We start from the raw sequence: 25468 nt of genomic DNA, 5'->3' as shown, positions 1-25468 counted from the left end.
CTTAAAAAGAGGAAACGTTTATTTTGGCTCTTGGTTTCAGAGCTCTCGTGTCATGGTTACTTAGCACTCTTGCTTTGGGTCTGGGCTGGCAGAAGCACATAGCAGAGGAGGCTGCTCACTTTTTGGCACCCAGGGAGTGAAGGAAGAAAAAGACCGGTGTCTCAATAACCCCCTAACTTCCTTCCACAAGGCCCCACCTCTTAAAGACTCTACCATCTCCCCACAGTGCTAAGCTGAGGACCAAGTCTGTAACATGTGGGCCTCTTGGAAACACTCCAGATCCAAACTGTAGCAACAAGGTTTGGGGGGTTTTATCTGATAATATATATATTTTTTTTTAATTTAATCTTTCTATTCCAAAAACTGCCTAGAGAACAATACATGAGACCCAACAAGTAAATAAATCAATCAGAATGAAAGGAAATAAAAACAGGAAAATGGGACTGAGGACAGGGTGCAGACCATAATTCATGTGATGCTGAGTTCCCTAGCCACCAAAGCAAAGAAGGAAAATAGATCAGTGAACCCTAATGTCCTTGACACGCTGTTATCTTTTGGTTTTGGTTTTGGTTTCTTGATGCAGGAGAACCTCCATCTCTGGAAACTGGAAGGCCAACACGGGCTCTGCCATGCTGGAGCAGGTGGCCATGACGGAGAGGTACGGACATTCTGGGAGGGGGGTGATGGGTGTGACGTAGATGGCAGGAGCTGGGAGGGTACAGCAAGGAGCCCCGGATAGCAGGCCACCCCCATCCAGTGCCGCCCCACCCACAGAGGACTTTCCACAACAACCCCTGGCAGGTCCTAATATAACCACATTCTATGGGTGGAAGAAATTCAGGACAGTGATCTGTCCAGTGTGGCAGAGCTGAGATCAGAGCCACGGTGTCCGGACTCCAAGCATCTTTCTGGCCCTGCCCCACGGCTCTGGGGGTCAGAAAGCTCTAAGTGTTCAGTAAACATTTATGGAGTGCCAACTGCATGCCCTACTGGGCTGAGCACTAAAGAGGCCACAGTAGAACGATCCAATGGTTCCCTTTAAGAACCCTGGCTCCGTCTGCAGGGTCAAACTGACTGGATCTTGCTTTTGAGGATTTATCGGCTCCGGTGAGCCCGAGGCCTCAGCCTCCGCCCTGTTCAGTGAGCTCTTTTCCACGCGTGCTTCTCCTGCTGCGCTTCCTCCTCTGGCGTCCCACGCGCCTCCGGGCTTAGATCTTCAGTGTCAGATCCCGCGAGAGAAAACCTATTTCCCAATCGTCCAACAAAGCGCGCCGGAGCCCGAGTCACTGATTGGCCAGGTGTTGGGCACGTGACCCTCCCTGGACCAATCACTGTGGCTGACAAGGCTGCGATGCTGTGGTTGGAGGGACCGAGGTCAGGCTCCGCGCCTGGAGGTTGGACTGGGACCACGGGACGTCAAGGCGTCCTGAAGCGGAGGGAAATTACTACCCACGACTGAGACAAGCACCCAGCAGCCCACGCCCGCGCCCCACCAACACAGAGACAAAGGACCAGTGAGAGCACCAGTGGTCACCAGGGTGGAAGTGACCCTGAGCGCTGACAGTGGGCACACGGAGAAAGGGCGCCCGGTGCGGGCCAGGAGGGGAGGTCAAGGCTCCCTGGAGGACAGGGTACCCGATGACGACCTGAAGAATGAGCAGTCGGAGGACTGGCACTTGTTCCTCTCTTTGTCAACTATCTGATGGCACCTGGTGGGAGCCAGTCATTGAGCGAGGCCGGGACACAGTGGCAGGGAAATGGATTAGGCCCTGTCCTCGCCCAGCTTCCAGTTTTGGGACTCTAAGCTGAGGTAGCCCCATGAACAGCAGTGAGTGGCCCTGACCTTCCTTGCTGTGTGACTTGGAGAAGTTAACCAACTTTTCTGAACTTTTTCAACTGTAAAATGAAGGCAATAATACCCAAGTCAGAGTGCTACAGTGAGACAGAGGGGAATGTTCAGTGCCTGTGACGAGGAGGAGGGCCTGTCTTCCCAGCACCCCATGTGGCAGCTGCTGCCTTTGACCTGGGAGCCCACCTGCCCTAACTAGTCTTGTGAGACTGTGCTTATCACCTGGCGCCAGGGAACCCGATGGCCTGGGACGCACCCAGGCCTCTCCCTGTGGGTATTGATGTGACATTCCTGGCTCTCTTCTGCAGAGCCTTTCAGGAATTTGAACTCAGCCCTCCCCAGTGTCTCACAAGCTGTTGGTGGATGTCCCCAGTAGGCCACTGTCTTGGCTCTGCTCCGCCCCAGGGCCATTCCTGCAGGAATCTGTCATAGGAATGGGGCTGCTCCAGCCTGGGAATTCACTGTCCCTTTCAGAGTCAAGGACAGCACCCCAGGGCCTGGACAGAGCTCTCCAGTCCCAAACCCACAAGGCCTAAATTCCTGGGCCCTTTAACCAGTCTCTGACCCCTCCCTCTGCCTGGTTCATGGGTAGCCTGAGTCCTGAGCAAGGCCAGGGGTGAGGCTGGGTGGTGACAGCCCACCGACCAGAGTGGGCAGGGACCCCATGCTCTCCAGCCTGTCCCACAGGGCTCCACTCGGAAGCCCCTGCCTTGACCTGGCTGCTGGCCGCCTGGGTGCAGCCCAAGGCCACCCAGATGTTCCTCATTTGAAAACACTTGCCTCTGGTCCGAGGTCCAACGTCCCTCTTCCTTATCTAGAGACCTGATTCACCAACAGCTCTCCCTAAGTTGGTGCCCACAAGTCAGCCATTGGAACCGAACACAGGGACCCTGACCAGGGAGCCCAGAGGACTCCCAGAGTCTGAGGACCAGAGCTTCCCTCCAGACGTGACCACCCATCAGAGTCACCGGGGAAGCTTTTAAAATCATAGATTTGTCTGAGCATTTGCTTCGCCCTTTGGGGATTCCAGTGCACAACCAGAGTCAGATCTGGCCTCTCCATTTTACAGATAAGGAAACTGAGGCTGCAGGAGGGAGAGATCACCCCGGGTTACTGAGGAAAGAGTAGCCATAACCCACGCCCCTGCCTCCCGTGCCGAGGAAGAACAGGTGTGCGGTGGCTGTTCCCAGTGAGAGGCATCGCGGCTTACGTGAGCTCTGGATCAGATGGGTTTCAGGGCTGGAAGCCACACAGTCACGTATAAATCGCTCTGCGCCTCAGTTTCTCCTTTCTCCCTGATGGAGTTGTGGTAGGATCACAGGGGTTAGGAGTCTGTCCCCAGGCACAGAGGAGCTCAGCGGGTGTGAGTTCAATCCTTCCTTTTAATCCTGCTATGCTCTGGCTGCAGCTGAACTAGGAACCCGGAGACCTAGGTAATCCTGGCTCTGTTCCTGCCTTGCTGTGTGACCTGGTCTAGTCACCTTCCCTCTCTGGGCCTCAGAGGCACTGGTGGATAAGAGAGGCAGTTCTAAGAGCTCTTCAGCCGTGATCCCTCTCATTCCGGGCCTCATGGCTCAGAGACGCAAATAGATCTGAGAGCAGGCGTGCCCGTGTGACCCTGGAGAGCGGGAGAGAAGCAAGAACGTTGACACAAAGTCCCCTGTGACTCCCAGAGCTGGCCCACAAGGGAAGCCAAGTGCAAGCCAGGAAGATGCCTCCAGATACAACCGCCCCCTTGTTGCAAGGTCAAAGTCCAGCATGGAGATCTGTCCCCAGCCAAGCAAACTGGCCCTGCAGCCTCGGGTGGCTGGAAAGGGCACCAAAGCAGCCGGTCCAGAGGGCCAGGCGGGAGCAGCCTGCCAGGCCCCTGCCGCCCCACCCCAGGTTGGGGCAGAATGTGCCCTTTGTGCCCTGCAGGCCTTGGTCCCAGGAGGGAATTTGGCGTCCTCAGAGCAGCTCTCTGAAGAGAAAAGGGCTGCAGGGCACCTGGGTGTCCGGGAGGCTCCAGGGGGAGCAGGAGGAGCTCCCGGGGCCCTGGGGTGGGGCGGGCAAGGGGGCTACGCATCCCGGTGCAGCCAGCCTCTCCTCGCCCTTGCTTCCCGGCGTGGTTCCTGTCTGGGTCTGTCTCTCTCTCCCCTCTGCCTCCCAGTCTCATGCGCGTCACTGTCCCTCATCCCCTTCTGCTGGCTGTGACCGTCTTGCAGGCCGTGTCCACCTCCTCCCTCTGCCCACCCCAGCATTCACTCTGTCGCTCTGTCCCTCCCACAGGTACAGGCTGTGGGTGGACAGCTGCTCAGAAATGTTTGGCGGGCTGGACATCTGCGCCGTCAAGGCCGTGCACAGCAAGGACGGCAGAGACTACATCATCGAGGTGAGGACGAGCCGGAGGCTGGCTGCCCCGCTGCAGCGGGAGGGAGGACTCCAGTCGCGGGCTCCAGTGTGGTCCGCTGGGTCCTGGCGCCTGGCCTGGCACATGCAGCCCCGGCTTAGTGAGCAGCTTCCAGAAGCTTCTGCCTCACCCCCGTCCACCTCGTCCCACCTCAGCTGCCTCAGCGGCCTTCCTGCTCGGGCTGGAGCGCAGCCCCCAGAGCTCAGGACTTAAGTCCAACAGCTTCCCAGCCTGCGACCCTAACGGAAGGTGGCAGGCCAAGGGTCAGCAAGACCCCATTCCTGGGGGCCTTGTCCGTGTCCTTGGTGTCCAAGTGTGTGAAGTGGACACACTTCCCTGGTCGCTATGTGCACTCTGCCATTTGTTCATCTGACAAACATGAGCTTCAGGGGCTCCTGTGGGCTCCGCCCGACCTGCTCTGGGGACAGAGCAGTGACACTGCAGGTGGGGCTCGCGGTGCGGGGAGAAGGGAAGGGAAGGTGTCAGATCCCAGAAGGGCACAGTGTGCAGGGTGACGCAGGGTGTCAGAGGTCCAGAAGGGCACAGTGTGCAGGGGTGACACAGGGTGTCAGAGGTCCAGAAGGGCACAGTGTGCAGGGGAGACGCAGGGTGTCAGATCCCAGAAGGGCACAGTGTGCAGGGGTGACACAGGGTGTCAGATCCCAGAAGGGCACAGTGTGCAGGGGTGACACAGGGTGTCAGAGGTCCAGAAGGGCACAGTGTGCAGGGTGACGCAGGGTGTCAGATCCCAGAAGGGCACAGTGTGCAGGGGTGACACAGGGTGTCAGAGGTCCAGAAGGGCACAGTGTGCAAGGGTGACACAGGGTGTCAGAGGTCCAGAAGGGCACAGTGTGCAGGGTGACACAGGGTGTCAGAGGTCCAGAAGGGCACAGTGTGCAGGGGTGACACAGGGTGTCAGATCCCAGAAGTGGCACAGTGTGCAGGGGTGACACAGGGTGTCAGAGGTCCAGAAGGGCACAGTGTGCAGGGTGACACAGGGTGTCAGAGGTCCAGAAGGGCACAGTGTGCAGGGTGACGCAGGGTGTCAGATCCCAGAAGGGCACAGTGTGCAGGGGTGACACAGGGTGTCAGATCCCAGAAGGGCACAGTGTGCAGGGGTGACACAGGGTGTCAGAGGTCCAGAAGGGCACAGTGTGCAAGGGTGACACAGGGTGTCAGAGGTCCAGAAGGGCACAGTGTGCAGGGTGACACAGGGTGTCAGAGGTCCAGAAGGGCACAGTGTGCAGGGGTGACACAGGGTGTCAGATCCCAGAAGGGCACAGTGTGCAGGGGTGACGCAGGGTGTCAGACGTCCAGAAGGGCACAGTGTGCAGGGTGACGCAGGGTGTCAGATCCCAGAAGGGCACAGTGTGCAGGGTGACGCAGGGTGTCAGATGTCCAGAAGGGCACAGTGTGCAGGGGTGACACAGGGTGTCAGATGTCCAGAAGGGCACAGTGTGCAGGGGTGACACAGGGTGTCAGATGTCCAGAAGGGCACAGTGTGCAGGGTGACGCAGGGTGTCAGATCCCAGAAGTGGCACAGTGTGCAGGGGTGACACAGGGTGTCAGATGTCCAGAAGGGCACAGTGTGCAGGGTGACGCAGGGTGTCAGATCCCAGAAGTGGCACAGTGTGCAGGGGTGACACAGGGTGTCAGATGTCCAGAAGGGCACAGTGTGCAGGGGTGACACAGGGTGTCAGATCCCAGAAGGGCACAGTGTGCAGGGGTGACACAGGGTGTCAGATCCCAGAAGGGCACAGTGTGCAGGGTGACGCAGGGTGTCAGATCCCAGAAGGGCACAGTGTGCAGGGGTGACACAGGGTGTCAGAGGTCCAGAAGGGCACAGTGTGCAGGGTGACGCAGGGTGTCAGATCCCAGAAGGGCACAGTGTGCAGGGTGACGCAGGGTGTCAGATCCCAGAAGGGCACAGTGTGCAGGGGTGACACAGGGTGTCAGAGGTCCAGAAGGGCACAGTGTGCAGGGTGACGCAGGGTGTCAGAGGTCCAGAAGGGCACAGTGTGCAGGGGTGACGCAGGGTGTCAGAGGTCCAGAAGGGCACAGTGTGCAGGGTGACGCAGGGTGTCAGATCCCAGAAGGGCACAGTGTGCAGGGGTGACACAGGGTGTCAGAGGTCCAGAAGGGCACAGTGTGCAGGGTGACGCAGGGTGTCAGATCCCAGAAGGGCACAGTGTGCAGGGTGACGCAGGGTGTCAGATCCCAGAAGGGCACAGTGTGCAGGGGTGACACAGGGTGTCAGAGGTCCAGAAGGGCACAGTGTGCAGGGTGACGCAGGGTGTCAGAGGTCCAGAAGGGCACAGTGTGCAGGGGTGACGCAGGGTGTCAGAGGTCCAGAAGGGCACAGTGTGCAGGGGTGACACAGGGTGTCAGATCCCAGAAGGGCACAGTGTGCAGGGGTGACGCAGGGTGTCAGACGTCCAGAAGGGCACAGTGTGCAGGGTGACGCAGGGTGTCAGATCCCAGAAGGGCACAGTGTGCAGGGTGACGCAGGGTGTCAGATCCCAGAAGTGGCACAGTGTGCAGGGGTGACACAGGGTGTCAGATGTCCAGAAGGGCACAGTGTGCAGGGGTGACACAGGGTGTCAGATGTCCAGAAGGGCACAGTGTGCAGGGGTGACACAGGGTGTCAGATGTCCAGAAGGGCACAGTGTGCAGGGTGACGCAGGGTGTCAGATCCCAGAAGTGGCACAGTGTGCAGGGGTGACACAGGGTGTCAGATGTCCAGAAGGGCACAGTGTGCAGGGTGACGCAGGGTGTCAGATCCCAGAAGTGGCACAGTGTGCAGGGGTGACACAGGGTGTCAGATGTCCAGAAGGGCACAGTGTGCAGGGGTGACACAGGGTGTCAGATCCCAGAAGGGCACAGTGTGCAGGGGTGACACAGGGTGTCAGATCCCAGAAGGGCACAGTGTGCAGGGTGACGCAGGGTGACAGATCCCAGAAGGGCACAGTGTGCAGGGTGACGCAGGGTGTCAGATCCCAGAAGGGCACAGTGTGCAGGGGTGACACAGGGTGTCAGAGGTCCAGAAGGGCACAGTGTGCAGGGTGACGCAGGGTGTCAGATCCCAGAAGGGCACAGTGTGCAGGGTGACGCAGGGTGTCAGATCCCAGAAGGGCACAGTGTGCAGGGGTGACACAGGGTGTCAGATGTCCAGAAGGGCACAGTGTGCAGGGTGACGCAGGGTGTCAGATCCCAGAAGGGCACAGTGTGCAGGGGTGACACAGGGTGTCAGATCCCAGAAGGGCACAGTGTGCAGGGGTGACACAGGGTGTCAGAGGTCCAGAAGGGCACAGTGTGCAGGGGTGACACAGGGTGTCAGAGGTCCAGAAGGGCACAGTGTGCAGGGGTGACGCAGGGTGTCAGAGGTCCAGAAGGGCACAGTGTGCAGGGGTGACACTGGGTGTCAGAGGTCCAGAAGGGCACAGTGTGCAGGGGTGACACAGGGTGTCAGATCCCAGAAGGGCACAGTGTGCAGGGGTGACACAGGGTGTCAGATCCCAGAAGGGCACAGTGTGCAGGGTGACGCAGGGTGTCAGATCCCAGAAGGGCACAGTGTGCAGGGTGACGCAGGGTGTCAGATCCCAGAAGGGCACAGTGTGCAGGGGTGACACAGGGTGTCAGAGGTCCAGAAGGGCACAGTGTGCAGGGTGACGCAGGGTGTCAGATCCCAGAAGGGCACAGTGTGCAGGGTGACGCAGGGTGTCAGATCCCAGAAGGGCACAGTGTGCAGGGGTGACACAGGGTGTCAGATGTCCAGAAGGGCACAGTGTGCAGGGTGACGCAGGGTGTCAGATCCCAGAAGGGCACAGTGTGCAGGGGTGACACAGGGTGTCAGATCCCAGAAGGGCACAGTGTGCAGGGGTGACACAGGGTGTCAGAGGTCCAGAAGGGCACAGTGTGCAGGGGTGACACAGGGTGTCAGAGGTCCAGAAGGGCACAGTGTGCAGGGGTGACGCAGGGTGTCAGAGGTCCAGAAGGGCACAGTGTGCAGGGGTGACACAGGGTGTCAGAGGTCCAGAAGGGCACAGTGTGCAGGGGTGACGCAGGGTGTCAGATCCCAGAAGGGCACAGTGTGCAGGGGTGACGCAGGGTGTCAGAGGTCCAGAAGGGCACAGTGTGCAGGGGTGACACAGGGTGTCAGATGTCCAGAAGGGCACAGTGTGCAGGGTGACGCAGGGTGTCAGATCCCAGAAGGGCACAGTGTGCAGGGGTGACGCAGGGTGTCAGAGGTCCAGAAGGGCACAGTGTGCAGGGGTGACACAGGGTGTCAGAGGTCCAGAAGGGCACAGTGTGCAGGGGTGACACAGGGTGTCAGAGGTCCAGAAGGGCACAGTGTGCAGGGGTGACGCAGGGTGTCAGATCCCAGAAGTGGCACAGTGTGCAGGGGTGACACAGGGTGTCAGAGGTCCAGAAGGGCACAGTGTGCAGGGGTGACACAGGGTGTCAGAGGTCCAGAAGGGCACAGTGTGCAGGGTGACGCAGGGTGTCAGATCCCAGAAGGGCACAGTGTGCAGGGGTGACGCAGGGTGTCAGATCCCAGAAGGGCACAGTGTGCAGGGTGACGCAGGGTGTCAGATCCCAGAAGTGGCACAGTGTGCAGGGGTGACACAGGGTGTCAGATCCCAGAAGGGCACAGTGTGCAGGGGTGACACAGGGTGTCAGATCCCAGAAGGGCACAGTGTGCAGGGGTGACACAGGGTGTCAGAGGTCCAGAAGGGCACAGTGTGCAGGGTGACGCAGAGTGTCAGATCCCAGAAGTGGCACAGTGTGCAGGGTGACGCAGGGTGTCAGATCCCAGAAGGGCACAGTGTGCAGGGTGACGCAGGGTGTCAGATCCCAGAAGGGCACAGTGTGCAGGGGTGACACAGGGTGTCAGATGTCCAGAAGGGCACAGTGTGCAGGGTGACGCAGGGTGTCAGATCCCAGAAGGGCACAGTGTGCAGGGGTGACGCAGGGTGTCAGAGGTCCAGAAGGGCACAGTGTGCAGGGTGACGCAGGGTGTCAGATCCCAGAAGGGCACAGTGTGCAGGGGTGACACAGGGTGTCAGATGTCCAGAAGGGCACAGTGTGCAGGGTGACGCAGGGTGTCAGATCCCAGAAGGGCACAGTGTGCAGGGGTGACGCAGGGTGTCAGAGGTCCAGAAGGGCACAGTGTGCAAGGGTGACACAGGGTGTCAGATGTCCAGAAGGGCACAGTGTGCAGGGTGACGCAGGGTGTCAGATCCCAGAAGGGCACAGTGTGCAGGGGTGACACAGGGTGTCAGATGTCCAGAAGGGCACAGTGTGCAGGGTGACGCAGGGTGTCAGATCCCAGAAGGGCACAGTGTGCAGGGGTGACGCAGGGTGTCAGACACCCAGAAGGGCAGAGTGTGCAGGGTGACGCAGGGTGTCAGATCCCAGAAGGGCACAGTGTGCAGGGTGACGCAGAGTGTCAGATCCCAGAAGTGGCACAGTGTGCAGGGTGACGCAGGGTGTCAGATCCCAGAAGGGCACAGTGTGCAGGGGTGACACAGGGTGTCAGAGGTCCAGAAGGGCACAGTGTGCAGGGTGACGCAGAGTGTCAGATCCCAGAAGTGGCACAGTGTGCAGGGTGACGCAGGGTGTCAGATCCCAGAAGGGCACAGTGTGCAGGGTGACGCAGGGTGTCAGATCCCAGAAGTGGCACAGTGTGCAGGGGTGACACAGGGTGTCAGATGTCCAGAAGGGCACAGTGTGCAGGGTGACGCAGGGTGTCAGATCCCAGAAGGGCACAGTGTGCAGGGGTGACGCAGGGTGTCAGAGGTCCAGAAGGGCACAGTGTGCAGGGTGACGCAGGGTGTCAGATCCCAGAAGGGCACAGTGTGCAGGGTGACGCAGAGTGTCAGATCCCAGAAGTGGCACAGTGTGCAGGGTGACGCAGGGTGTCAGATCCCAGAAGGGCACAGTGTGCAGGGGTGACACAGGGTGTCAGAGGTCCAGAAGGGCACAGTGTGCAGGGGTGACGCAGGGTGTCAGACACCCAGAAGGGCACAGTGTGCAGGGTGACGCAGGGTGTCAGATCCCAGAAGGGCAGAGTGTGCAGGGTGACGCAGGGTGTCAGATCCCAGAAGGGCACAGTGTGCAGGGTGACACAGGGTGTCAGAGGTCCAGAAGGGCACAGTGTGCAGGGTGACACAGGGTGTCAGAGGTCCAGAAGGGCACAGTGTGCAGGGTGACACAGGGTGTCAGAGGTCCAGAAGGGCACAGTGTGCAGGGGTGACACAGGGTGTCAGAGGTCCAGAAGGGCACATTGTGCAGGGGTGACACAGGGTGTCAGAGGTCCAGAAGGGCACAGTGTGCAGGGGTGACGCAGGGTGTCAGAGGTCCAGAAGGGCACAGTGTGCAGGGGTGACACAGGGTGTCAGAGGTCCAGAAGGGCACAGTGTGCAGGGGTGACGCAGGGTGTCAGAGGTCCAGAAGGGCACAGTGTGCAGAGGTGACGCAGGGTGTCAGAGGTCCAGAAGGGCACAGTGTGCAGGGGTGACGCAGGGTGTCAGATCCCAGAAGGGCACAGTGTGCAGGGTGACACAGGGTGTCAGAGGTCCAGAAGGGCACAGTGTGCAGGGGTGACGCAGGGTGTCAGATCCCAGAAGGGCACAGTGTGCAGGGTGACACAGGGTGTCAGAGGTCCAGAAGGGCACAGTGTGCAGGGGTGACGCAGGGTGTCAGAGGTCCAGAAGGGCACAGTGTGCAGGGGTGACACAGGGTGTTAGATCCCAGAAGGGCAAGTGTGCAGGGGCGACGGGCGGGCAAGGTGCGGGGAAGGAATTGTGAGTGGGACTCATGGAGGGGCCGCGGCCGAGTCCCTCTCCAGACCCCTGTCGCTCCTGCCTTCTGCACAACCCCTTGTCCCTCAACCCCCTGCACACCGCTCCCCCCAGCTCTCTTGGTCCCCCCACCCTCCTCTCTCTGCTCAACTCCTGCCCTGCCATGTCCCCTGTCCTTGTCCCTTGTCCCTCGTGACTGCCTGCTGCTCTCCCCCCGGCTGGGATCTGGCCTCTGCGCGCGCGCGCACACACACACACACACACACACACACACACACACACGCTGCCCCTCCCTCGGGAGCCCTTCTTCTCCAGCCCAGGGAGGCCGGGCTGCCACCAGGCCAAGACACGTGAGGAGAGCCCGCGGCTGCCCCCTCCCGGGCGTGGGCGGCTCATGGGAAGCACATGGCCGGGGTGACCACAGGAGCCAGCGGCCTCTGGGCCCTCACGTCTGCCAGGCTCCCCAGGGAGCCACAGTGCAGCAGGACCAGGTGACTCAGCGGGCTTCACACATGGCCAGAGAGGCGGGGCAGGGAGTCCAGGATGGGCAGCGCCCAGGGGGCTCCCCCGGGATGAGTGGCATCTGCTTGGGACAGCCAGTCCTTCCTGGAAACGGTGCTCCTCTCCTGTGCAAGACCCGCTTTCCCTCTGGCCCTCGCTGTACCTGAAGGTCCCCTGTGTCCCCCCTCAGAAGAGACGTTGAAGGACAGGGACAGAATCACTGGCCTACACAGCACCCTGGAGGGACCCGCCCCTGCTCTCCTGGAGAGACCCTGGGAGCTTCTGAGCAGGCGTGGGGCGGCGGCTCCTCCACAGGGGACATCGAAGCTCCTGGGACCCCGCTGGGCCCTCCTGCTGGCATGTCCTCGGGGATCGGGGACCGCCAGACACCCAGGTGGCCGGTTAGAGGGCCTCTTCCTCTGCCCGAGCTCCTGCCTTCGCTTTAGGAAGGAATGGATATTCACCCGTGGGCGCAGGCTCCCTGCCCCCACACATTCGGGATGAAAGACTTTTCACATTAAAAACAAAAAACAAATCAAAAGAAAGAAAGAAAAGAAAAGTAGTGGGCTTGGACTTCAAGACACAAGAAAACAGCTTCTCAAAAATGTTCCAGAAAAAAAAAATGGCTTTGGGATTTTTTTTTTTTTTCTTTTTCTCTCTCTCGAGTCTCTCAGAAATATCACGGGTTGTTTCCCTTCCTTTTGGGTTTGGGGTAGGATCAGGGGAGAGGGGAAGCTTGCCACGAGGGTTAAAAGGTACTTTTTCCTATTAAGGAAAGAAAAGGGCAGGAGAGATCCAAATTGAATGGATTCCTGAGCCCCAGCTGTGGTGAGGACAGAACGTGTTTGTGACCGTCAGTGAGGATCCTTAGAGCAAAACACCCCCGGCAAGGCCCTCCCTGACCTGTGCTCACTGGAAGCATGTCTCCCTAGGGACACCAAGCGTCCGCTTCCCTCGGCTGTGTCCACTTTGGGGATTCCAAACTTCTCTGACCTCAGGTCCCTGTGGCGGCTGTTTTCCACTGTGAAGAATGTGGAGAACGAACCAGACCAGCGGAGGGTAGGCAGGGTCAGGGGAGAGGACAGGCAGGGTGCACGCTGGGGACAGACTCCAGGGCCGTAACTCAACACAGCTGGCGTAACCCAGACTGTCCATGTGGCGGCCACTGGGATGCTGGCGCCTCAGAGCTGGGCACAGCCCAGGAGCCCCCTGAGAGTCCAGGACCCTGCGGCCATCCGTACCCACATCCCTGAGCAATCTGCCTCGCAGCTCCTCAAGCGCAGGGGGTGCATTAGACCCACCCACCCTCAAGTCCCAGCTGGAAGGGTCTTCGCAGCTGCTCAAACCCCTCAGTCCACGGCTAAGGAAAAACTGGACCCACAGAGGGAAGGTGACTCGCTCAGGATCTCGCTGCAACTCTGCAGCCCAACCTGGGCCTGGAACCCCCGCCACGCTTCTGTGTTCTGACCACGGACGCCGGGTGAGAATTTACCTGGTGACGAGGAATTTGCATTTCTTTGGCCCTCGGTTTCCTCATCGTTGTGACGAGGATACTAACAATACCTGCCTCAGAGAGCTTTTCCCAGGATGACCAGTGGTCCACACCCGGGGCTTAGAACTCGGGCCACAGCAGGCTCCTCCCCACCAGGCTGAGCGGGCTAAGCGGGACCTCCCCTCCCCCACACCACAGGTGTCTGTCAAGGGCCCACCAGGCCCGCAGTCTGGTTCGCAGCAGCCAGCACTGTGTCATTGTCCTCCGCTGGACAACCGAGGGAGGGTGGCAGGCGCATCGACTGGAGGTGCTCCTAGGAGCTGGCACCGTCCATGCCAGAGGGCTTCCCGGAGGAAGGGCGGGCGAGGTGCCCCCAAGGAAGGAGGCGCTACCCAGTCTGCAGAAGTAGGAAGAGCTAGTCCTCAGCATGAGGACCTGGAGGAGAGCAGATGGTTGGTCCAGAGCTGGGGACCGGGGAGTGGAGCAGGTGGACACTGCTAGCTGGATTCCAAGGGTCGGAGAGAGAGAGGGTGAGAACACGGCTACTGCACAGTCTGCCCGGGCCAGACTCTCCCTCCAGACCTTCCACAGCTGCCCTTGCCCTGGTCAGTGTCCTATGTGGCCTCGAGCAAATCCCACCTCTGGGCCTCAGTTTCTCCATCTGTAGAAAGAGTAGAAGGGCAGTCCCCATCTCTCAGGCCCACCTCGTTGTTTCCTGGGACAAAGTCCAGCTTCCTGCAGAGTGACCTTGGCCCCAGGCTGTGTGTTAGAGAACGGCCTCCCTCCTCCCTCTTCGCTGAACCCTGGGTCAATTTCAGAACCACCACCCTTTTTTTTTTTTTTTTGGTCATGATGGAGCCCCCACCTTCACTGTTTCTGGCTTTGTAGAAAGTCTTGACCTTGGGCCAGAAGAGAGGAGGCCAGCCCCAACCCTGGGAAGGGGCCCAGTGGGAAAGGAGGGGGTGGAGACTTGCTCCCCAAAGAAAAATACAGAAAAGGTCAGCAGAGGCTGCCGGCCAGGGTCACGGTCACGTTGCCCTCGTCCACGGTCTGTAGGCTGGACAGAACCGAATCCAGGGAACTGGTTTAGACTGAGCCGTGGGGAACAGAATGTCTCTGGGGAGCCCAGTCCCAGCTGGAGGTGCTGGGCTGGGTGGTTTGCATGGAGGACATCGCCATCTAGTGGTCATTCCTGTCCTGCGCGGGGGCCGCACGCCTGGACCTGCCACCCCCGCTTTCCGCAGGCATGGGGGTCCGTCACCCTTCCTTTCTCTGCCACAGGTAATGGACAGCTCCATGCCCCTGATCGGGGAGCACGTGGAAGAGGACAAACAGCTGATGGCCGACCTCGTCGTCTCCAAAATGAGCCAATTCCTAATGCCAGGGGGCACAACACCCTCGCCCCTGAAGCCGTGGGTAAGACTCTCAGCAGGACTGAGCGCGGAGGAATGCCTGGCTCTCTGGGCTGGGGACCCCCTCGATTCAACAGAGGTGTCCCAGGGAAGGACCACCGTGGGCGGGAGGAATAGGTGGGGCTTCGGCGGCTCTCCAGGGGCCCTCGTCCCTGCGGAGAGGAAGATCTCTCCCACCAGGACTCCCGGCACCTGTGGGCGGAGAACACGGGGAGTTTCCATTTCCATGCCCCGGTCCTGGGCCTGAACCAGAGCCTGTGTACCCGGGTCCCCCTGGGCTCCCAGGGCACCAGTCGATGGAGACTATTGTGACTCCCAAGTCCCTGTCCCCCAACTTTGACAAGCTCCCACAAAGCTCCTCCCCTCCACAGCCCCCACCAAGGAGGACCCACCCACTCTCCAGAGAGCCCTCCAGCCCCCCAGTCTGCGAGAGCAAGTCTCAAATCTGCCTGCCCCCACCCGCCCCACCCCCAGTGCCTGACTTCCACACCAGCCTCATCTGTGATAACAGATGCCAGATGGACGGTTAAACTTGAGGAGGGTACTGGGCAAGGGGCACGGGCAGCCTTCTCCTCTGGAATGTTCTATGTCTTCAACTGGGCAGCAGCCACACCAACGTGTGCGCACGTGTAGAGACCCATTCCACTGTACACTTAAGAACACCGCATGCGGGTTTTACCTCAATCATGAAAAGATCTCTCCCAAGCTGGCCCTCCACCCAGGAAGGAAATGGCCGTGGAGATAGCAACAGGCTCCCTTTCTCTTCTGCTTTAGGCTCCGCAAACCAAACCAGCAAAATCCCCAGGGCAAGGCCAGCTGGGGCCTCAGCTGGGACAACCGCAGCCACGCCCACCTCCGCAAGGTAAGACCCAGGACAGCCCTGGAAACCAGCCGTCTCAGGGAGGATGTTGAGGGCCGAGCATGTGATCTGTAGACGGCAATCCCTCTTAAAACTTCACCTACAGAGGAAGCACGCCCATTCCATGCCCAGACTATGAGGCTTGCCAACCCCTCAGCTCAGGGAAGGAGGAAGGAAAGAGAGGAGGTAGACTTGCTTTCCAGCACAGTGCGTGCACGGTGCCAGGTCCTGTTTAGCCTCCCAGCCACTCCGTGGTGGAAGCAGCAGCATTTCCTTTATTCTGAGGTGGCAGCAGAAGTTTGCCCAGGGGGCACAAGAAACTGGCGGATTTATAAGTCTGACCTTTTAGACCTTCTAGAAAGTTCATTTCTAGCTCATAAGATGCCTGAGTCAACCAACTAAAGTGAGAAAGAAAGACAAAGCAGAACACAATCTATAACCTTGTCAAACAAAACTCCTCCTCAAAAACATTCCAGCAGTACTACGGAAAGGCCACCGTTTGTAAGAGGACGGGTAAGTATGGATACGCCATGGGAAGAGATCCCGAGAAGAGCTGAGGGCCCTCTTGAGGGACCTCGGCAGCCCAGCCCTTCTCCCACACAGGCCCAGGGAGGAAACCGCCCCCCTGCTCGCTCTTGCAGTGAAGCCGGGTGGGCACACTCGGCCGGGGTCAGCTGCGGCTCCAGAGAAGCTTGGCGGAGACCCAGGGCCAGCAGTTCCTTGCGAGCTCTAAGGATCTGCTTTAAAAATCTACCAGAAAGAAAGAGTTTCCATCACGTTCTGGCCTTCCCAGCCATATTCATGAAAGCAACAGATTTATTGCTTTTTGGGAAAAAAACCTTAGGCACCAGACATTCTCCTCTTCCATGGATCTGAGGAAATTGCCCTTTCCTCCCTCCCTCCCTCCCTCACTTCCTCCCTCCCTCCCTCACCACTCCTTCATTTCCTCCCTCCCTCCCTCCTCTCTCACTTCCTTCCTCCCTCCCTCACTTCCTCCCTCACCACTCTTCATTTCCTCCCTCCCTCCCTCCCTCACTTCCTCCCTCCCTCCCTCACCACTCCTTCATTTCCTCCCTCCCTCCCTCCCTCCCTCCCTTCCTCCCTCCCTCCCTCACTTCCTCCCTCCCTCCCTCACCACTCCTTCATTTCCTCCCTCCCTCCCTCCCCTCTCACTTCCTTCCTCCCTCCCTCACTTCCTCCCTCACCACTCTTCATTTCCTCCCTCCCTCCCTCCTTTCTTCCTTCCTTCCTTCCTTCCTCCCTCCCTCCCTTTCTCCATTACTGCCATTTATTTAATATGTTCTTTTATGTTAGCTCACTTTTTCACATAAATGAATTTGGTGTTGCCTATTTCCCCCAATACACTCCAAAATAGATGCACAATTATCAAAATTATACTCAACCACAGACTAAAAATTACCACATTTGTCAAAACACTGGGCCAGTTGACCTTTCCAACTGTATGTATCTGAAGTCGAATAGTCTCGTAACACAATAACTTATTCAAAACCGCATTCATTCTGAGGGCCAAAGTCGGCTTTCCCATTTATTTCAAAGTCTTGCTTATGGCTTTTTCTTTGTTCCTTAAGTTTTCTCTTCTTCTCTATTCTGACAAATTCCCATAGTTTTGATGCTCAGATCCCTCTACCATTTAAAAAATAGTAATACTTAGGCTGCACGTGGTGCTGCAAACCTGTAATCACAGCAACTCTGGAGGCTGAGGCAGGAGGATCTCAAGTTCAAGACCAGCCTGGGCAACTTAAATAGACCCTGTCTCAAAACATAAACAGGGCAGGGGGTGCTGGGGCTGTAGCTCAGTGGCAGAGCAGGTGCCTAGCATGTGTGAGGCACTGGGTTCAATCCTTAGCACCACATAAAAATAAATAAATGAATAAAGGCATACTGTCCATTTAAAAAAACGGGGGGCAGGGGATGTAATTCAGTAGTAGAGCACCCCTGAGTTCAATCCCAGTGCTGAAAAAAGCCATATTTATTGAATCTTCCTTACATGCCAGCCTGCTCACTGTTTTCCCCTCCCTGTTTCCTATCTCTGCTTCTCTTCCTGGAAAATCAGAAAGTATTTAAGAAAAGGGAAACTGTAACTGTATACAACTGAGTGTTTGTCAGCTTTCCATCACTGTGACAAAATACCTGAGAAAAATCCACTTAAACAAGGTAAGATGCATCCTGGCTCAGGGTTCTGGAAGTTTCAGTCCATGGTCGCTTGGCCCCGTTGCTTTGGGCCAGTACGTCGTGGCAGCCGGAGAACTTAGCAGAGGAACGCTGTTCACCTCATGAAGTCAAGGAAGCAGAGAGGGGGAAGGGTCCAGGGGCCCAACATGCCCTTCAAGAGCACACCCCAGTGACCTCACTTCCTCCCACTAGGCCCCCCCTCCTCAAGGTCCTGCCACCTCCCAAGGGCTCCACAGGCTGCTGACCAGGCCTTCCACACAGGAGCCTTTGGGAGACACTGAAGCTCCAAACACTGACGAATGCGTGTATTCAGACCCGGGGGCGGGTCTCACTGCCTCTCAGTCTCAGGCAGGTGATATCACCTCTCCCAGCCTCAAAGGAGGACAAAGCAGCCGCCACATGTATTAATGAGGAACTGTCCAGGGGACTATGCGGGTGAAGCAGTTCTCGAGGTGTCTGACCGAGAGCTAGGCCTTGGAAGACATTAGCACGTCCCGCTGATAACCCACTATCCATAACAGTTACACACTCTTACCATTAATAACCGTGTCTCACTAATAAATCTAAAAACCAGGTTGTCCTTGATCCTCATTAACAACCCTTATAACTCACGCAGTCCCACTGCCTGCCTGGCAATAATCCATAGTTATAAAGGTTCCAAAATGACATGCGTCACCCGGCCAGGCTCCCGGCTTGCTCTGCCCTGCCCCCTCCTTTCCCACTAGGCCGGGGTCTGAGTTTTAAAATACGCATTTGAAAAGAGCCCCTTTTAAAACAGAGAGCTACTGTATTCTGGTTTCCTCTCTGGCCCAGAGTAGAAACATGCCGGATAAAGACATATTATTTTAAGGAACATGCAGCTAAACACACTTCTAGTGAGTTGAAAAATAATCAATTTAAAACCAATTAAGGTAACGAAAGAAAATGCTCAAAGAATTAACAATTCAGATTAAAAATAGCAAGGCTAATTTATTTTTTTAAACAAGGCTCATTTAAAACCAATATTTTCACCAATTTCTCCAAATGACAAGATCACGTTATTGTTTCAAACTCACTGTTCATGTCCTGACTCAGTAAAGGTGAAGTTTTTCTTTCAATAAACTTTGTTTTTTAGCAGCAATCCTGTGATTAGGCAAATACCTTTTATGTGGAAGTTGATATTTTTTGTATGTGCTCAAAGAAAAAATGGTAAATTGTGTGCTTTGCAAAAAAACTGAAAGAAATAACTAGGGTGTCTCTTGATGAATCCAAGGGATATAATAGGGACTTAAAATATAGCTGATGAGTTACTGAATGAGGACGCAGAGTTTTCAAAATATTATTGACCCAGGGTGGGGATGGTAACTTAAGAAAAATTACAAAACATGACGTTTCATTTGACCTGCAGTGGGTTTAGAAAATTAAACAGTAACCAACATTTAAAAATCAGGAACTTTTACTTAAACATCTAGACCCTATGCCTGGTCATTCAGTCTCTCTCTCTCTCTCTCTCTCTCTCTCTCTCTCTCTCTCTCTCTCTCTTTCTCTCTCCCCTTCTCTCTCTGTCTCTTTTAGAGACAAGGACAGGGTCTCACTGAGTTGCTCAGGACATAGCTAAGTTGCTGAGGCTGGCTTTGAACTCGCCATCCTGCCTCAGCCTCCAGAGCTGCTGGGATTACAGACCTGCACCACCACGACCAGTAAACCCCAGCCTCTGTTGATAGCACAGAAATTCTAGAAACGACGAACCTGCATTCCTACACAGCAGCCGTCAGGGGCTGCTCGCTCAGGCCCTGCTCCTCCCTATTGTCACTTCCACGGTGACAGGCAGTCAGTTGCTGTTTTCTTTATGCTTGCACCTCTTTAGAGAAAGCTCTCTGAGCTGTTTTCATGTCCAGAGGGAAGGTCCTTAAAGCAGAGTTATTTTTCTTACACTCACCACTTTGTTTATCTGTATCCCCGCCTGGCTCCTAGGTGTTTGAGTTTGAAATCAAGAGGTCCTCCTACCTACCGGCATGAAAGAGGTCATGATTCAAAGCCACATGCCATCAGTTGCTAAACTGGCTGTTGTAATTTAATCCAATTTAGAAAGTGTTCCACATGCTCAGAAAAATGTTTAATTGGGAGGGCTGTTTGGTGTACGGTCCAATGACCTTATTGTGTGACTTCCCAACAGTCACGTGGCAAGTTCATGACAAGGCTTGAGTCAGGACCTGGGGCTCCTCGTGCCAGCAGCGTCAGGGCTGCCAGTCAGACAGGTCATGCCCTCAGCAAATGTGCCCAACTGGCTCCATGTCTGAGGGGAGGGGTCGGCTAAAATCTAGTCCTTGTTCCTCTTGCACCTGGCCAGAGCTGCCGCCACCAGAGAAAGCAGCTGACTTTTCTTAAATCACACAAAGATGTCGTGAGGACTCAGGGCAGCCCGGGAAGGGAAGGACTCAGCTTCCACCTCTGTACAAAGAACACAGTAGCATCTTCTTCACCAGCTTCTCTAGAACAAATGATAACGCTGCTCTCCAAAGTTCTTAGAAAAGTTTAGAGGGCAAGCCCCAAAATGAGGGAGAATTCTTCTCATTATTTTCAAAGCAGAACCTCTTCTGCCTGCTACGCAGCCGTGAGAAAGAAGAATCCGGGTCCCTCGTAACCCCACCCCTCTGCGGTCATTATTCAGGGCCTTGAACGCAGAGCTGCAGAATCACCTGGGAACTTGTAGGAGAGGCAGATCCATCCGCGGTCCCTGCCAGCAGTTTTCTGCTCCAGCTGCCTTAACAATGCAGAGCCGCAGACTGGGGGCTTTGAATGACAGAAGCGCTTTTTCTCACGGTTCTGGAGGCTGGAAGTCCAAGGTGGAGGTGTCGGCAGGGCTGGTTTCTGGTGCGGCTTCTCTCCTCGGCTTGCAGATGGCCGCGGCTTTCTTCTCCCACAGTTGCACATTTGCTGCCTCTTCCTCTTCTCGTGGGGACCTCAGCCCTGTTGGGTCAGCCCTCACCCCCTAGCCTCCTTCCCTTAGTTACCTCCTCAAAGACCTCCCATCTCCAAAAGCGGTCACACTGAGGATTAGGACTTAAAGGTACGAATTTGGAGGGGGATACGATTTAGTCCATAACACCATCCGGAACGACTGTGTCCAAATCTTTATTTTGACAAGATCCCCAATGATCCGTGGGTGCGTTAAAGTTTGAGACCCAGTGATTCTGTGTACAAACTTCCCGTCTTCCTTCCCCATAAAGCTTTATATATTTGTGCCCAAAAAAGAATAAAACATATTCGCTGTCACATGAGCCACTGTTACCAGCAGTAGGTAGTCAGCGTGTACCATGCACAGCACCCACGTCACTCCATGCTGTTCTGCCACGCCGTGTGGTGTGATGAGCGCAGCCTATTCCACTGACGATGCCCCCCAAGTCACCTCTTTATGGTTTCACAGGTATTTTGTTCTCAGGGTTCACTGTAATTAATGCACGCCTGGGAAACAACACTGTGCACAGTCACCTTTAGCCTAACCAATGTGAACTTGACCCTTTCTTTGGCCTGCAGGGGGTCCTCGTCAAGCTCAGTCTCCTCAGCCCCCCAGATCCGGAAGCCCCTCCCAACAGAGGCTCTCCCCGCAAGGCCAGCAACCCCTGAGCCCCCAGTCTGGATCCCCACAGCAGCAAAGGTCACCAGGCTCTCCACAGCTATCCCGGGCATCTGGGGGCAGCTCCCCAAACCAGGCCTCCAAGCCCCGGCCCCCCGCGCAGGGCCGCAGCACCTCCCAGCAGGGTGAGGAGCCCAGGAAGACAGCGCCGCCCCATCCGCATCTCAAGTAAGTGCTCGGCTGACCCGGGAGTGGGCGCTATTCAGGGTCAGGCCCAGCGAGGGCTTCCTCCCGGGCTTTAAATAGGTAGAAACGGGCCTGGTGCACAGCAGTTCTGTGGCAGGGCCCAGAAGATGAGAGAAGTCTCCTGAGTGCCCCCGTGAACACATGTACTAGGTACCTTTTCTGCTGCAAACCACCCCCAAACTTAGTGACTGCAGAAAACAACCGTTTTATTTGTTCACGATTTGGGGGTTCAGCAGTTTATTCTGAGTTTAGCACAGCTGGAAGGTTCTTCTGCTGGTGTCTCCTGTAGATCTTCTGGGTTAAATGGAGAACACCAAGGTAGATTTGGATTTCAGATAAACAGTGAATAACTTTGAGCATAAATATGCCCCAAATTTGCAGGGGATATACGGATACTTTAAATATATATGTATTTGCTTTTCATCGGAAATGTGCATTGGGCTGGGTGACCTGAATTTTGACCTGCCAAGTCGGGCAACCCTCCTCTCCCGGGTCACGCCTGTCGCTGCAGTTGGCTGGCAGATTGATTGGGGCTGGACGGCGCTGGCCTCAGCTGGGCCTCTCCTCCTCTCCGGGCGAGGCCGGCTTCCTCACCTGGCAGGTTTGCTTCTAAAAGGGCAAAAGCAGAAGCCTCGAGGCTTTGGGGGCCCAGCTTGGAAGCGACACAGGGTCATTCTGTCATCTGCCATTGTCAAAGCACGTCACCTGACCAAGCCTAGACTCCCAAGGCAGGGAAAGAGTCTTGATGGAAGGAGGCACCTGAGAAGGAGTGGACCGCAGGGACGGGGTCACGGTCCTTCTTAAATAAGCCATCCTGACACCACCCTGCTTCCTCTCAGGCCTGTCTCCTGGCTCACGGTCAGGAGGCAGGATCCCAGTCGGGTGTGCTCTGGACCCAGCTCCATCTGAGGTCCTCACGAGCCTGGGAGTTATTGACTCTCATTATCCCCATTGTAAAGACAGAGAATTGAATAACCGGGCAGAGCTCCTGCTGTTGTTAGTAGGCAGAAGGGCGAGGACAGAACCCAGGACGCTCAGTCCAGGGATCGTAATAACACAATTTTTTTTTTTTCAAATAGGTAATAGATTCACTTGGTTCAAAAATTTTAAAGACACTCATGATATAAAAATAGACAGTGAAAAGCCTCACTCCAACCCCATTCCCACTCAATGCTTTGCTCCCCTGATCCCTAGAGAAGGCCATTTTTATTAGTTCCTTATCTATCCTTCCAGTGTTTCCTTATACAAATAAAAATATACACCTTCTGATCCCCTCCTCACCTTCCCACACCAGTGGTAGGATTCACTATCCACACCATTACACTCCTTAATTTTCAGTAACAATACATCCTACAGCTCTTCCACCCAGTTCATTGAGATTTTCTTTTTTGTAGCTGCATAGTATTCCACAACATAGTTGTTCCATGATTATCTAGTGCACTAGAAGTAGAGACTTGATTTTAATTTAAACACTGATGCAACTAATAACCTTGAGCATCTACTTTCATAATAGCAGGAGTCACTATGGGAAAAAATTGCCCAGTGTGATAGATGTTAACAAGTGACCGACCCTCCAGGCCATGGGGCATAGAAACTGACAGCATAGGCTCTATAATCAGTCTGCTGGGGTGCAATCCCAGATCCACCATTTAAAAGCTGAATGGCCTCAGATGAATAGTTCAACCTTTCTGTGCTTCAGTGCCTCCATGCAAATGGGGACAGTATCCTCATGTGGTTATTATAAGATTAAAATGAGTTTCTGCACAGCACGTGCTTAGAACGTTATGGCACCAGGCAAGCGTGGGAATGTGCGGCCTGTCCCTGTGTATGGAGGTCACCCTGGCTATTCACAGGACAGGTGAGATCCTTGGAACTGAAGCCAGGTTTGGGCACTGGCTTTATGGTTATCTAGCTAGATATCCGTAAATCTCCTGAGCCATTGTCCTAGAGTAGCCTCTTTTATTTTCACATTTTTATTTTTTGGCAGTGCTGGGGAGTAAACCCAGGCAAGCGCTCTACCAGGGCTACACCCGCGGCCCCAGGGTATCACTTGTTAGTTCAGGTCAGCAGAGATTCACCAATTACCCACCCATGCCTCGTCCTGGATGAGCCTCTGCAGGGTCATGAGCAAGGGGTAAAACGAGTCCCTACCTGACAAGACCACGTGCAGACCCCTCAACCTCATGACGTATCCATGTCGTCCCTTCCCACGTCGTCACCTCCACTGGACCGTGGGCGTCTTGCGGGCAGGGCACGCTGGCGCTTGTCTCTGCGCCCCGCCACGGGGCCCTGGGCCTGGCACCCAGCAAGTGCTCAGCAGGGGAGGTGCAGGCCGGGGGCTCCTGTGAAGTGCTCTGGGGGGCACCCGGGTCAGACAGCTGGCACCGTGCGGGTCAGACAGCTGGCACCGTGCAAATGCCACAGTGGGGGGCGGGAAGGGGGCTGGGATGGGAGAGGCCGTGGGAAGGAGGGGACCTGGCCTTCCTGGGCTCACATGGAGACGCGAGCAGCCAGCTCCACGTCATGTGCCACCACAAGACGGAAGTCACTCCATGTATGTGTGACGTGTCAAGGTGCTCTCTACTCTCACGTGTTTCTAGAAAGCACACATTTTTTTAAAGGTAGAAAAAGAAGACGGCTGAGGGTGGGCTAGCTTAAGTCTTCATTTCACAGAAAGTTGTCTTTCCTGCCCTGGGGCACCTGTGACCTGCTGTGGCTGCCACCCACCTTCGCTGGCCCAGCGCCACAGGCAGGAGGGAGGTCCAGCCTCCCTGGGGAGGCCTGCGGCCCGAGCAGCCTGGGTGAGAGGAGGAAGCTGGGCTCCAGGGGCCGCCCGTCTCTGGCTGTGAGGGTCCTGTGAGGGTCCGCCAGAGCCTGGCCTGCCTCTGCAGCCCCCATCTCTGTACCTAAAAATTGGGGGTCGCGACAAGCACTTGCAGGTTGTGCGGGACCGCCCCACCAGTCTCCGTGAGGGCCTGGTTCTGGCGTCGCAGCCCTCTGGCTTCCGGGATGGCCCCAGGCCCATGTCCTCGGGAGCCTGGGCCTTGCCCCCAACCCTGCCTCTCTCTTGCAGCAAATCCCAGTCCCTGACCAACAGCCTCAGCACCTCGGACGCCTCCCAGCGCGGGACCCCGAGCGAGGACGAGGCCAAGGCTGAGACCATCCGCAACCTGAGGAAGTCCTTCGCCAGCCTCTTCTCCGACTAGCCGTCCAGGTCCGGGGACAGGAGGCCCAGTGCTGGGCCCGCTCCTGCCCGGCCTCCTCCTCGGCCTTGGTTCCTGGAGGAACAGAAGCCAGGGCCTGAGAACGCACTTTCTAAATGCCTTTGACCCGGGAACCGGCTGGCCATCGCCACGTGTCCCCACTTTCCTTTGCCATGACACTCCCATGCCGTCTGAATGAGTGGGGGGCCCTCGAGAGCCCCCCGGGCTCCTCGAAATCGGGCTCCTGAACAGACAGCGCCTGGCCCGCCCGCCGCCCCTGCTTGCTCCCCTGCCTGCCACGAGCCGGCTGCTGTCCGAGCTGCTGTCCGGGCTGCTGTCCGGCTGCTGTCCGAGCTGCTGTCCGGGCTGCTGTCCGGCTGCTGTCCGGCTGCTGTCCGAGCTGCTGTCCGGGCTGTTGTCTGAGCTGCTGTCCGGGCTGCTGTCCGGGCTGCTGTCTGAGCTGCTGTCCGGCTGCTGTCCGGGCTGCTGTCCGGCTGCTGTCTGAGCTGCTGTCCGAGCTGCTGTCTGAGCTGCTGTCCGGCTGCTGTCCGGGCTGCTGTCCGGGCTGCTGTCTGAGCTGCTGTCCGGCTGCTGTCCGGGCTGCTGTCCGGGCTGCTGTCTGAGCTGCTGTCCGAGCTGCTGTCCGGCTGCTGTCCGGGCTGCTGTCCGGGCTGCTGTCTGAGCTGCTGTCCGAGCTGCTGTCCGGCTGCTGTCCGGCTGCTGTCTGGGCTGCTGTCCGGCTGCTGTCTGAGCTGCTGTCCGGCTGCTGTCCGGTTGCTGTCCAGGCTGCTGTCCGGCTGGCTCCACACCTCTCAGTGCCCCAGGCCTTGCCAGCCCCATCACACGCGGGCACTGTAGGGGGACCTCAGCAACACAGGAGGCAATGACTCTTAACAGTGCTTTTGGGAACAAAGAGAAAACCGGTCCCAGCCTGGGACTCTCCCACCTGCCCCAGCTCTGCCCAC

At 56.8% G+C, this 25468-nt stretch overlaps 1 protein-coding gene across 2 annotated transcripts in view; it reads left to right on the top strand.

Annotated features, from left to right (window-relative positions):
• Positions 1-24821, top strand: part of Syn3 (synapsin III) — a 429043-nt gene extending 404222 nt beyond the window's left edge. For both annotated transcript variants that reach the window (XM_047550762.1, XM_047550761.1), the window contains exons 9-14: positions 584-658; positions 4118-4220; positions 14316-14450; positions 15221-15308; positions 21015-21282; positions 24374-24821. In XM_047550762.1, the coding sequence (XP_047406718.1) occupies positions 584-658; positions 4118-4220; positions 14316-14450; positions 15221-15308; positions 21015-21282; positions 24374-24506 (802 nt within the window). In that variant the 3' untranslated portion in view covers positions 24507-24821. The remainder of the gene's footprint in view (positions 1-583; positions 659-4117; positions 4221-14315; positions 14451-15220; positions 15309-21014; positions 21283-24373) is intronic.
• The last annotated feature ends 647 nt before the right edge of the window (positions 24822-25468 follow it).

Source organism: Sciurus carolinensis, chromosome 4 (genome assembly GCF_902686445.1).
Source record: "Sciurus carolinensis chromosome 4, mSciCar1.2, whole genome shotgun sequence".
NCBI lineage: Eukaryota > Metazoa > Chordata > Mammalia > Rodentia > Sciuridae > Sciurus > Sciurus carolinensis.
Note: the sequence above shows the minus strand (reverse complement) of the source record. Positions and strands in the feature narration are given on the sequence as shown.